The sequence below is a fragment of the Schistocerca gregaria genome, chromosome 6 (assembly GCF_023897955.1).
Source record: "Schistocerca gregaria isolate iqSchGreg1 chromosome 6, iqSchGreg1.2, whole genome shotgun sequence".
NCBI classification, from domain to species: Eukaryota; Metazoa; Arthropoda; class Insecta; order Orthoptera; family Acrididae; genus Schistocerca; species Schistocerca gregaria.
The window spans coordinates 185,342,464-185,354,901 of NC_064925.1; the positions used below are offsets into that span (position 1 = coordinate 185,342,464).

The 12,438-nt window shown below is 40.1% G+C and overlaps 1 protein-coding gene across 1 annotated transcript in view; it reads left to right on the forward strand.

The window, feature by feature from the left end:
• LOC126278621 (cohesin subunit SA-2-like) overlaps nucleotides 1–12,438 on the forward strand; it is a 379,668-nt gene that overhangs the window by 341,343 nt on the left and 25,887 nt on the right. Inside the window, exon 19 of the mRNA XM_049978860.1 lies at nucleotides 8,827–8,889. Within this exon, the coding sequence (XP_049834817.1) occupies nucleotides 8,827–8,889 (63 nt within the window). The remainder of the gene's footprint in view (nucleotides 1–8,826; nucleotides 8,890–12,438) is intronic.

Below are 12,438 nucleotides of genomic sequence, written 5' to 3' on the forward strand. Positions count from 1 at the left end.
CACTTTAAATAAATGACAAAGCAGTGAGACAGGCTGAAAATTTTTAGCTTCAGCTGGGTCTTTCCCTGGTTTTAGTAACGCAAAAACCCGAGCTTTTCTCCACACTTTAGAAATTTGCATTGTTCTAATACAGTTATTCATTAGCTCTAGGATCCATTCTTGTACTCCCGGTCCAAAATGTTTAATTTGCTCAGATCTCAGATCATCGAGGCCAGCAGCCTGATTGTTTTTCAAATCATTGATGGCATCTTGTAGCCCCTGAATGAAGAACGGGCAAGCTAGGAAGCTAATCTCCTCGTTCAGTTTTCTTTTAATTTTGCCATTCCTGATCTTCCTTTTAGTTTTTCTGTTCATGAGTAGTTGGTGAGCTATCTGATCAGGTGTAACTTCACTGTAATTTGGTTGTGGTTCTGTTGGGTCGTTGTTGAGACTTTTGACCAGTTTCCATGCCTTCCTACTGCTGTGCTTCATGTCCGTCTCTTGGAGGAGGTTACACCACTTTTCCTTTCTCGCTTCGGAGATACCAGACAGCAGTACCTCATCTGCCTGGATCATTTCCTCTGAGAAGGGGTCCTTATTGTATAGTTCTTCATACTTCCTTGCTGCTACCATTGAGTCCAGCAATATACTGGGTGCGGCACCCTCTAGGTATGCACCGTCGAGAGATTTTCTTGACAAAGTCTATAAAAGTTTCATATGATTGTATCTCTGGTTTAATTTCCAAGATTTCCTTATCAAGGTCCTCTGTGAAAAGTTCCAAATGAGCTTTTTTGAAATTGAAGCATCTCTTGAAGGGCATTACATCTGATTTGATTACTGCAGTAATGCAGCAAGTTATTACTCTGTGTTGTGATCTTGGAATTGGGTCCTCGATTTGCTTTACAGTTTGCAGGGATACCTTTTTGGAGACAAAGATGTTATCTGGATTATATCCTCGTTTCCATCTTCTGCTGTTAAATGATGCAGGTAACTTTGGGTCATGTATCAATTTCAGTTTAGCCTGGTCTGCCCAGATCTCCAGCATTTCGCCATCGTCATTTGTCTCTTTGTAACCCCATGCGAGACCGTGACAGTTAAAATCTCCTACTACAACTTTAATGTTTTTTGAACGGAAATTTCCAGGCTCCGTAAATTTGAACCTCGCACTGAGTGGTTTGTACACGGATGTTACAGTACATGAATGTAGCTCAATAGTTAAAATTTCTATATTTTCTTCACAGGTCAGAGCACAGGAGCATATGTCTAAGTTCGGTTTCACAAATATAGCACTTCCGTACCTTTCGTGTGGTCTCTCAAGAGACCCTGTATTTTTGGTCTATGGCTAGTTGGTGCCCTGTGTGTTTCTTGTAACACTAAAACATCACAGTTGTTTCATTTGCACATGTCAGATAATAAAATTTCTTTATTTACAGATAAGCCTTCAATATTGCAGGAAGTTGTCACTAGTGATGGTCTTGATAAAGGCCTTTTTTGAGTCTCGTCGGTGAGTTGTTTTGTCATTTGTCAATCACCCAATGAGAATACGGATGGATTCCAAATTGTTCATATAAAAAATCTTGTATCTACATGACAAGGAAATTTTGAACAGCTATGTTACGATGATGTGAGCCTGCCTCCAGTCATGTAGGTAGCTGCAGAAGGGCAGTGTTGTGCCATGACATGTGGAAACCCAGTCCCCCACTATGGCAGACTGATGTACTGCTGCACCAGCCACATTCTGGCACATGACGGCATGTGTTTCACAGGTAACACACCTGCACACCCATCAGTGGGTTGTGAAGTCAGTGGGCTGTGAAGTCTGGTCTGCTGTTGATTCCATAACAGTTACACCCTGCCCCCTCCCCCTCAGGAGAATTTAATCCTATGGATCTTAGGCTACTGCTAAACCTGTGAACTGCTACATCAACATGGTACTGCTGTGTCTACATTTTCCCCTATCTCCTGTGATGCTTGTTTTCTCACATCCCTGATTACACTTTGTACATCTGCTGTCCTTCTTCCCTGTGCATAGTGAGTTGTTAAAACCTTGTCGTTGACCAGCTGGGTTGACAGGTAATGGACAGGAAGCATGGGTGGGGAGAGAGCTATCAGCCATTGTTGGACATAGGATATAGTAGTGATAAGTGGGACAGAGATGGATCCCAAGGATTAAATTCCTACCACCATGAAGTGGTGCTGGTACCTGCTGCAGTATTATGGAATATATTGAAATATCTGTTCCACTCTAATGTGCCATTCTGTACAGCTACAAGCTTATTGAAAGAACAGAGTGTGATTGTATCTAGTGTATTATTCAGGTAGGTTAGGTTTCTGATGACTGGTAGTATTTCTTAAGGATTATCAGGTAAATAAAGCAGAGAATATGTTAGATTCAGAGATTCAGACCTGTTAGTGTTGCTGGAAGCTGAAAACTTGGTATCGTGACGTCTCACAGAATTCCATTCAGTAGTATCCTGCTACTCTGTAGTTCCAAATGTTATGTTCCCCTAGAGCATCCCTGCTTGTAGCAGGTGGGGATAGCTACAACTGGATCATACACTGAGTACATCCAGTGAGGTCCTATGTTTTGAAAATATGGTTGGATTATAAGGATGTCGACCTTCTGAAAATATGGCTGGATTATAAGGACGTCACGTGGTCAGGAAGACCCCTGCAGAAATATTGAACCATGGTGCCTCTGTAGCCATCCATAATTGCAGAAGTGTTGCCAGTGGATGATTTTGTTCATGAAATGACCTCTCGATTATGTCCCATAAATGTTTGGTGGGATTCATACTGGGCAATCTGGGTGGACAAATCATTTGCTCGAATTGCCCAGAATGTTCTTCAAACCAACCGCAAACAATTGTGACCTGGTGACGTGATGTTTGGGAACATGAAGTCCATAAATGGATGCAAATGGTCCAAGTAGCTGAACATAACCATTTCCAGTCAACGTTCAGTTCAGCTGAACCAGGGGACTCAGCCCACACCGTTATGGAGCCATCACCAGCTTGCTCTGTGGCTTGTTGACAACTTACATCCATGGCTTCGTGGGGTCTGTGCCATGCTTGAACCTACCATCAGATCTTACCATCTGAAATCATGACTCATCTGACAAGGACTCAATTTTCAAGTTGTCTAGGATCCAATTGATATGGTCACAAGCTTAGGAGAGGTGCTGCAGGTGACATCACACTATTAACAAAGGCACTCATGTTGGTCATCTCATGCCATGGTCATTAAGTGTGAAGGCCATTGGGCAGTGTGTTGTCCATGGTGAGAGGTAAAGCCTGAAATATGGTATTCTCAGCACACTCTTGACACTGTGGATTTTGGAATATTAAATTCCCTAATGATTTCTGAAATGAAATATCCCATTCATCTATCTCCAACTACTGTTATGCATTCACAGTCTGTTAATTCCCATTGTGCAGCCATATTCACATTGAAATCTTTTCATGTGGATCACCTGAGTATAAATGACAGCTCTGTCAATGCACTGCTCTTTTTATTTCTTGTTTATGCTATGCTTACGCCATTTGTGTATGAGTGTATTACTATATCATGAATTTTGTCAAATCAATATACATCATCTGTGGAAGAACCAGAGAGCTTTGATGTTTTTTATTTATTTTATTGGCCTCCCATATGTATGTTATGAATAGAATATTAATTTTCTTTTTAACTTCTTCCTGCATAATATTTGCCTGGGAAAGACATAACTCCTCTTCCATTTTGGTAAATCCAGTGCTCTTTTGATCACGGTTTCCACTAGGATACAATGGAAAAAAAATCCCCTGTCTACCAAAATTTCTCTCAGACACGTAAAACACCATCTATGTTTCATAAACACATCAAAGCTGCACACTGCCAAATAATTTGACAAGCTAGTTAAGTTTGACAAATTGATTATGTACAGAGCATGAAGTCTACATATGCTATAAATGTGGATTTACCTTTCTTCAGCCTGTCTTCTAAAATAAATTGTAGGATCACATGTTCCCACATCTTTCTGGAACCCTAGCTGCTCTTCCTGTTGCTTGACCTCTATTAGTCTTTCCACTCTTTTGTAAATAATTCATATTAGTATTTTTGCAACTGCACCATATTAAATAAAATGATTTGGTAACAGATACACCTGTCGGCATCTGCTTACCTTGGATTGGGTGTTATTACATGCCTGTTGACATTCTAACCTTCACCTCTCTTTGAACAATAAAGTTTATTTGAGAACATTGTTTGCAAGCGTAACTCTTTCCACAGTGAACTGGCTTGTCTTGGTACTTTTCAACTTCTTAAATGCTAGATCAAAGAGGTGATGGTTAGAACTTCACTTAGGATTTGGACATGAATATTCTAAGTAATTACGTTGTTTATCTTATATAATGACATCCATTATCCTTTCTTGTTGGTTTTGGCACAGTGTCTTGGAGTTTGACTCGTTCTTATATGGAACAAAAGGTTGGGCACTCATTTTATCATCTGTACAACTGTTAATAAGAAGTTGCAGGTGTTTAAATTGATTTCACAGTACTTTTACTTCACTATTTCATGTATATTATTTTCACCTAATATACACAGTAACAATGTAATATGTTTAACTATTTTCACAACAAACAACTGCCTTCCCACCAACTGTTAGCAAGCCATTTTTCAAAATTACTTTGAAAGTTCTTAAGAAACAATCTTACTGTCAGTGGCTTCAGATGAAATTACATTAGATAGAAAAATGTTTAAGTAAATAAAATATATGAAAATAATTAATTCTTTCTGAAAAATAATAGTGTTAATTTAAACAGTGGAAAATCAAGGGTGGAATGTAACAATATTATGAAAAGTATGGTTGCTATTCACTATATAGCAGAGATACTGAGTCACAGATAGGTACAATAAAACAATTCCTGGAAAGTAAACTTTCGGCCAACAAAGCATTTGTCAAAAATAGACAACACACACACATGATTACCAGTGTGGTCAGGGATTTTCTCTGCCTCATGATGACTGGGTGTTGTGTGATGTCCTTAGGTTAGTTAGGTTTAAGTAGTTTTAAGTTCTAGGGGACTGATGACCATAGATGTTAAGTCCCATAGTGCTCAGAGCCATTTGAACCATTTGAACACACATGCGTGCGTGCAAACACGTTTGTGTGAGTGGTGCGTGTGTGTGTGTGTGTGTGTGTGTGTGTGTTTATTTTGGACAAAGGCCCCATTGGCCAAAAGCTCACTTTCTAACAGTGTTTTTATTGTAGCTATCTGCGACTCAGCATCTCCATAATATGGTGAGTAGCAGCTGTCCTTCTCATAATATTGTTAGAATTAATATTATTCATATAAAATTCTTGTTTAAATGCATATTTTATATATAAATTCACATAAATAAATTGATTGTGTTACTTAAGCTCTATAAAATAATGAAATGGTCAGTTGTTTCTTATTGGGTCCTATGATAAATTCACAAGATGTATCACAATGTTTATAAAGTGGTAATTGTGCATCATTTGTCAGTTCTGCTACAAGTCTGACAGTATTTCACCAGTTTAATATATCATGCATACCCAGTGGAATAGGTTTCTATTGGTTGGTTTTCTCAAAGAATTAAATATGTCTAGGTAATATAATTTACTGCAGGTGCTTTCTTTGACTTAGGTCTTTGAACCCTCTGACAAATTGTTCATGCCATATTGTAGATCCCTCTCCCCATCCCGTTTTCAGCCTTCCCTTGTTTGCTTACTAAAGATGAACTAAACTCTTGACATCATAAGTCTGCATCTCTTCATTCCAGGTTTCTCTCACTTTCCTGTATACAGCATCCATCTTTCCTATAGTCATGCATACTGCTACAACTTTACATTTCTCCTCTTAACCATTCTTGATTTACAGTTTTATACACCCTGTCAAATTCATTTTTTAGATACCTGCCTTCCCTTTTGCTTGCTTCATTAGTTGCTACTTACATTTTTTCCTTTCTTTAGTGAAATTCAGTATCTAAACATCACTTCTGTGCCTTGTCTTTTTATTCCTTGTCTTTAATGTACTGGTTTTCCGTGTGTGTGTGTGTGTGTGTGTGTGTGTGTCAATCTTTGCCTCATGCTTCCTTTCAGACTCTCAACAGCCAACAGTTTGTTCAATTTATTCTGGTCCAATCTCCATAATTTCCTATTTTTCAGTAGTTATATCATTTTTCACAAAAATAAAGTATGGCCAGAGACCCTGTTAGCCCTGGGAGCTTTCTGCAGTTTAAAATCTGGTTCGTAAATATATGTCAAACCGTTGTGTGTTATATCTGTAGCCTTTAGTCTGAAGATGGGTTCAATGCAGCTCTGTATGCTAGTTTATCATGTGCAAGCATCTTCATCTCTGTAAATACTATACCCTACATCCATCTGAATCTGCATATTGTTGTCAAGCCTTGGTCTTTCTATACAGTGTTTGTAAACCCCCCCCCCCCCCCCCCTCACACACACACACACACACACACACACACACACACACACACACACACACACACACATTTCACATTTCCTCCACTTCTAAATAGATGATTTATAGGGATCCTCAGGATCGACCAAGCCTTTCTTCTAGTGAAGTTGGGCCATAAACTGTGTGCTGGAACAAGACTCGAACTTGGAACTTTTGCCTTTTGCGGGCAAGAGCTCTACCACTTGCCTGCGAAAGGCAAAGGTTCCGAGTTCGAGTCTCGTTCTGGCACACAGTTTTAATCTGCCAGAAAGTTTCATATCAGCACACAGTCTGCTGCAGAATGAAAATCTCATTTCAGAGAAGAGAATTCTTTGGAATGTGGTGCAACAGAACAACATTGAAGTTTAGAGGCATACTTTAGATCAAAATGCGTAGAAACAAAAATTATGTGACAACCTGAACAAAAGAATGGACTGCTTAATAAGAGACAACCTGAGGCATCAGGGAATCATCATTTGGTAATGGTGGGAAGAGGAGGAAGGGTGAAATTGTAGAGGGAGACTTAAGGCCTGACTGCATTATGTGGTTGCAAATGGATGTTGCTTGTGTTGTGGTTTTCAGTCCAAAGACTGGTTTGATGCAGCTCTCCATGCTACTCTATCCGAGTTAATGCATTTACATCAAACAGTGGAAACTCCAGGCAGGAATATCAACAATGTAGGAAAAGATAGATTGCTACTTACTGTAAAGAAGACATGTCAAGTTGCAGACAGGCACGATTAAAAGACACTCACATGTAGCTTTTAGCCACAGCCTTTGTCAGTAGACACACACATGAGACCACCAACTCCAGCATATTGGGCTGAAATGCAACATCACGTGGGATGCAAGCAGAAATCTGGAGGGAGTAGGGAAGGGGAAGGGATAGTAGTGTACAGGTGGGGAGAGAGAGATGAATGCTGTCTGATGGAGTGTGCAAGGACTAACTAACAGGTGCAGTATCAAGAGGTTGTGGGGCAGGGAAGTGGGGAAAAAAGGAACAAGAAATGAGAGGAGCAGGCAAATACCAGTGGATGTGTTGGCAGAGGGCTGCAAATAAACAACGTGGGAGATTAGAATGGAGAGGAGATGATAGGACATAGAGGGTTGAAACTGTTGGGTGGAAGGTTTGGAGACAGTGTGTTACCATAGGTTGAGGCCAGGATAATTTTGGGAGTGGAGAATGTGTTGTAAGGATAACACCCACCGCGCAGATCAGAAAAGCTGGTGGTGAAGGTAAGGATCCATATGGCTTGGATAGTGAAGCAGCCATGTAAACCCTGTTTGTTATGTTGAGCCGCATGTTGTGCCGTAGGGTGGTCTACTTTGTTCTTGGCCACAGTTCGGCGGTGGCCGTTCATTCTGGTGAATAACTGGTTGGTAGTCATACTAATATAAAAAACTGCGCAATGATTGCAGCAGAGCTGGTAAATTACATGGCTGTTTGCACATGTGGACCGGCCCCTGATGGGGTAGGCTAAACCTATGACAGGACTAGTAGGAAGGGCTGGTTGGGTGGATTGCATAGGTTTTGCACCTGGATCTTCTGCAGTGAATGACCTCTGTGGCAAGGGGTTGGGATTGAGAGTGGCGTAGGAATGGACCAGAATGTTGTGGAGGAATGTTTGGGTGATGGAACACCACTTTAGGAGGGGTGGGAAGTATCTTGGGTAGGATGTCCCTCATTTCAGGGCACAGTGACAGGTAATCAAAGCTCTAGTGAAGGATGTGGTTCAGTTGTTCCAGTCTAGTATGGGGTGGTACTGTGTGATGAAGGGGACACTCCTTTGTGGCTACTATGCCTTCCCCTTTCCCACACCCTCCAGATTGCTGTTTTCATTCCACGTGATGCTGCATTCTGGCCCGAGATGCTGGAGTTGGTGGTCATGTGTGCGTTAGGTTTGCTTGCTTTTTGCGTGTTTGTGTGTGTGTGTCCTTCTGATGAGTTAGCACACTGGACTTGCATTCGAGAGGACGGTTCAATCCCGCGTCTAGCCATCCTGATTTAGGTTTTCCATGATTTCCCTAAATCCCTCCAGGCAAATGTTGGGATGGCTTTGAAAGCGCAAGGCCGACATCCTTCCCTAATCCGATGAGACCAGTGACCTCGCTATCTGGTCTCCTCCTGCAAACAGCCCAACCAACCTTTACCGATGAAGGCTGTGGCTGAAAGCTACATGTGAGTGTCTTTTAGTTGAGTAACTAGATGTGTCTTCTCTATGGTAAGTATATATAAAGGTAGATATGGCATTTTATTTAAGTGTTTCTGTTTGCAATATGCGGAATTCTTTTAAATTTTTTGAAAATTAAGCTGTCAGTTGCATCACTTATTTAACTAGATAGTTCTGACTTAATGAAATAGGTTAAAATATCTTTTGTTTTGCAGCCCAACATCATCAGAGACTAAGAAAATGAAGACCAAGACCAAGAATAAAAAGAGCAAAGGAAGGTAAGCGTATATATATAAGCTAGAAATAGTCAACAAAAATGCTGGCAAGTCGATAGACACACACACATACACACAAAATTCAAGCTTTCGCAACCAACGGTTGCTTCTTCAGGAAAGAGGGAAGGAGAGGGAAAGACGAAATGATGTGGGTTTTAAGGGAGAGGGTAAGGAGTCATTCCAATCCCGGAGCGGAAAGACTTACCTTAAGGGCAAAAAAGGACAGGTATACACTTGCGCGTGCGCGCGCGCACACACACACACACACACACACACACACACACACACACACACACACACATCCATCCGCACATACACAGACACAAGCAGACATCCTTTACGAATGTCTGCTTGTGTCTTAACCTTAATAAACCACGGAATAATGTAGATAGAGAGGTAAAAATTGACACACATGCTTCGAATGACATGGGGTTTTATTAGAACCAAAAAAAGTTGCTAGATGCGTGAAATATCTCTTGCGCGCGTCGTTTGGTGATGTTCGTGCGCTCAGCCGACACTTTCGTCATGCTTGGCCTCCCAGGTCCCCAGACCTCAGTCCGTGCAATTATTGGCTTTGGGGCTACCTGAAGTTGCAAGTGTATCGTGATCGACCGACATCTCTAGGGATGATGAAAGACAACATCCGACACCAGTGCCTCACCATAATTCGGGACATGCTTTACAGTGCCGTTCACAACATTATTCCTCGACTACAGCTATTGTTGAGGAATGATGGTGGACATATTGAGCATTTCCTGTAAAGAACATCATCTTTGCTTTGTCTTACTTTGTTATGCTAATTATTGCTATTCTGATCAGATGAAGCACCATCTGTCGGACATTTTGTGAACTTTTTGGTTCTAATAAAACCCCACGTCATTCCAAGAATGTGTGTCAATTTATACCTCTGTATCTACATTATCATTATTCCATGATTTATTCAGTTTTCAAATTTATACTTACCCTCTCCCTTAAAACCCACATGCTTTCTTCTTTCCCTCTCCTTCCCTCTTTTCTGATGAAGCCATATTGGGTTGCAAAAGCTTGAAATTTGTGTGTGATTGTGTTTGTTATTGTCTCTGTCAACGTACCAACGCATTCGTTTGGTAAGTTACAGCATCTTTGTTTCCAGATATATTTTCCCACATGGAATGTTTCCCTCTATTATATTAATATCATTAATTTGAACCAAACAATTACAAATAAGTTTAAGTCTACAATTGATAATAACAGTTGGAATTCATCATGGAAATCAAAGATGTTTAAATTTTCACAGTATATCACAATACAAACTGGTACTGATTCAGTCAATGAAAGATCATGCGGAAGTGATGCGAACGGTAAAATATTTGAATCTAGACTTTCAAACTGGCACAAATATTTTGCACAAGGAGATTGCACAATGGAAAATTCCAAGTTGGCTTTTGCATATTGATAAATGTGCAAATTATATGGATTTGCACTTAGTCATTTCTGTGTCAACTTCTACACTGGTGTGTTGAAAAAGAATAATGCAGTGTGAGTTTATCTCTGTCAAAATCTAAAAAAATGTGCAATACCAACAAATCATGTCTTTTGCCTGTTGCAGCTAACAATATTGTCTACTAGCAATTGAAAATTAATAGGCGAAAAGATTTTATGTGGGGGAAAATTACCTTCTAGGTAAATACATTAACTTTATAGTTGTTGGGAGGGGGGGGGGTCACCTTGCTGTTGTTAAATCAAGCTAAAATTTTGCACATGTTGCTTCTTTGTTGACTGAAACAAGGGGTTGGGAATGAACTTTTCGAAATTTGAAAAATAAGGGACACCTTAGTATGTACCAGTGATCCAAAACATTATGACCACTGTATAGTTTGTTGATCCATCTCTGGAACACTGTCTCTTGGTTGCAGTTGAGAGATGGGGATACATGATGGCCTGCACCTGAATAGGAGGAGGAAGGAGAGATTAGCTGAGCATCTTGCAAAAAATGTAAGGTGGGCCACAAGCACATATGACAAAATTCCTGTGAGTCAGAGGGGCGCATTGTTTACTTTAGTCAGGTTATAGGCAGGCAGTCATGAAATACATTATAACAGAAGAAGACTTAGTTTCCAGAAAAGTGAAATTAATTTGTTTCGTCAGACCATTCGAGAGCTGAATAACAAGATAGATGGGCTTCTTGTGTGCCTAGAAAATTCTAATGTAATAAATGTTCTGTCCCTCTCTGAACACAATCTAACAACAGGGATGGAGAAGTTAAATATTATGGATTATAGAGTAGCATCATTTTTGTGTGAAGTTCTGACATACATAGAAGTTCGACACAAAGTCATAGCATATTGAAAGAAACAATTTTATGTAGATAAGAATCTAGAACCATATGCTTGTGAGTTGTTACTGCAGAGAACTTCTGTGGTAATTATAACGGTCTGCAGATCCCTCTTCCACTCCTGAATGGCACATGGAAAGCGTGAGTGTCAGTAAGCCTCTTTATTAGTTCTACCAATTTTCTCATCATGATCATTTTGCAAGAGGGAAGAAGTAAAATGTTGTCTGACTGTTCTTGGAAAGTGCTCTCTTGAAACCTCTCCATGATGCACAAGGCCTTCGCGTTTACCACTGCAGTTTGTTGAGCGTCTCTGTAATGCTCTTGTGCAGACTAAATGATATGATGAAACACACCACTCTTCATTGGATCTTCTCTATCTCTTCTGTTAGTTCTACCTTGTAAGGATCCTAGATTGATGAACGGCTTCCTTCTTGGATGAGTTACATTTCTGTAAGATTCTTCCCATGAATCTCACTCAGTCTGACATGTGCTTTTCCTACTATTTGTTTTATATAGTCATTTCACTTAAGGTCACTCTGGATAGTTACCCTAGATGTTTTATGGTAGGTACTGTTTCCAGCAACTTGTTCAGAATGTGTGTGAATTTCTAAGGGACCAAACTGCTAAGGTTATCGGTCCCTAGCCTTACGTGGCCATTCCGCTTGTCATCAATAGTGCAGTTATACATTGGATTTCTTTCCCTACATATGTGCAGTATGTTACGTTAATTTACATCCAGTGTCAATTGCCAGAGCCTGCACCATTCATCAATCTTCTGCAGATCATTTTGCAAATCAGTGCTGTCTTCTAGCATTGTTGGCTTCCTCTAAACAACCACATAATCATCAAACAGCTTTAAAAAGCTTCCAATGCTTTCTACTAGATCATTTATATTTGTTGAAAAAGTACCAGTCTTTTCACACTTCCTTGGGGTAATCCAGAAATCACCTATACATCTGTCAATTTTGTTCCATTAGAGTGACTTGTTGAGTTCTGTCTGGTCTGATACTCAGTAAACTCATATTTTTTCAATAATCGGCAGTGCAGAATGGTATCAAAATGACTTCATGATGCCAAATAATATGGCATCAACTGGAGCAGCGTTGTCTGCAATGCTGTGGATATCTCATGGAGGAATGGAACGAGCCGAGTCTAAAAAGGTCTCTGTTTGCAGAATCCATGCTTATTTTTATAAAGAAGACTTTTGTTCTCCAAAAACATCATATTACGTGAGCACA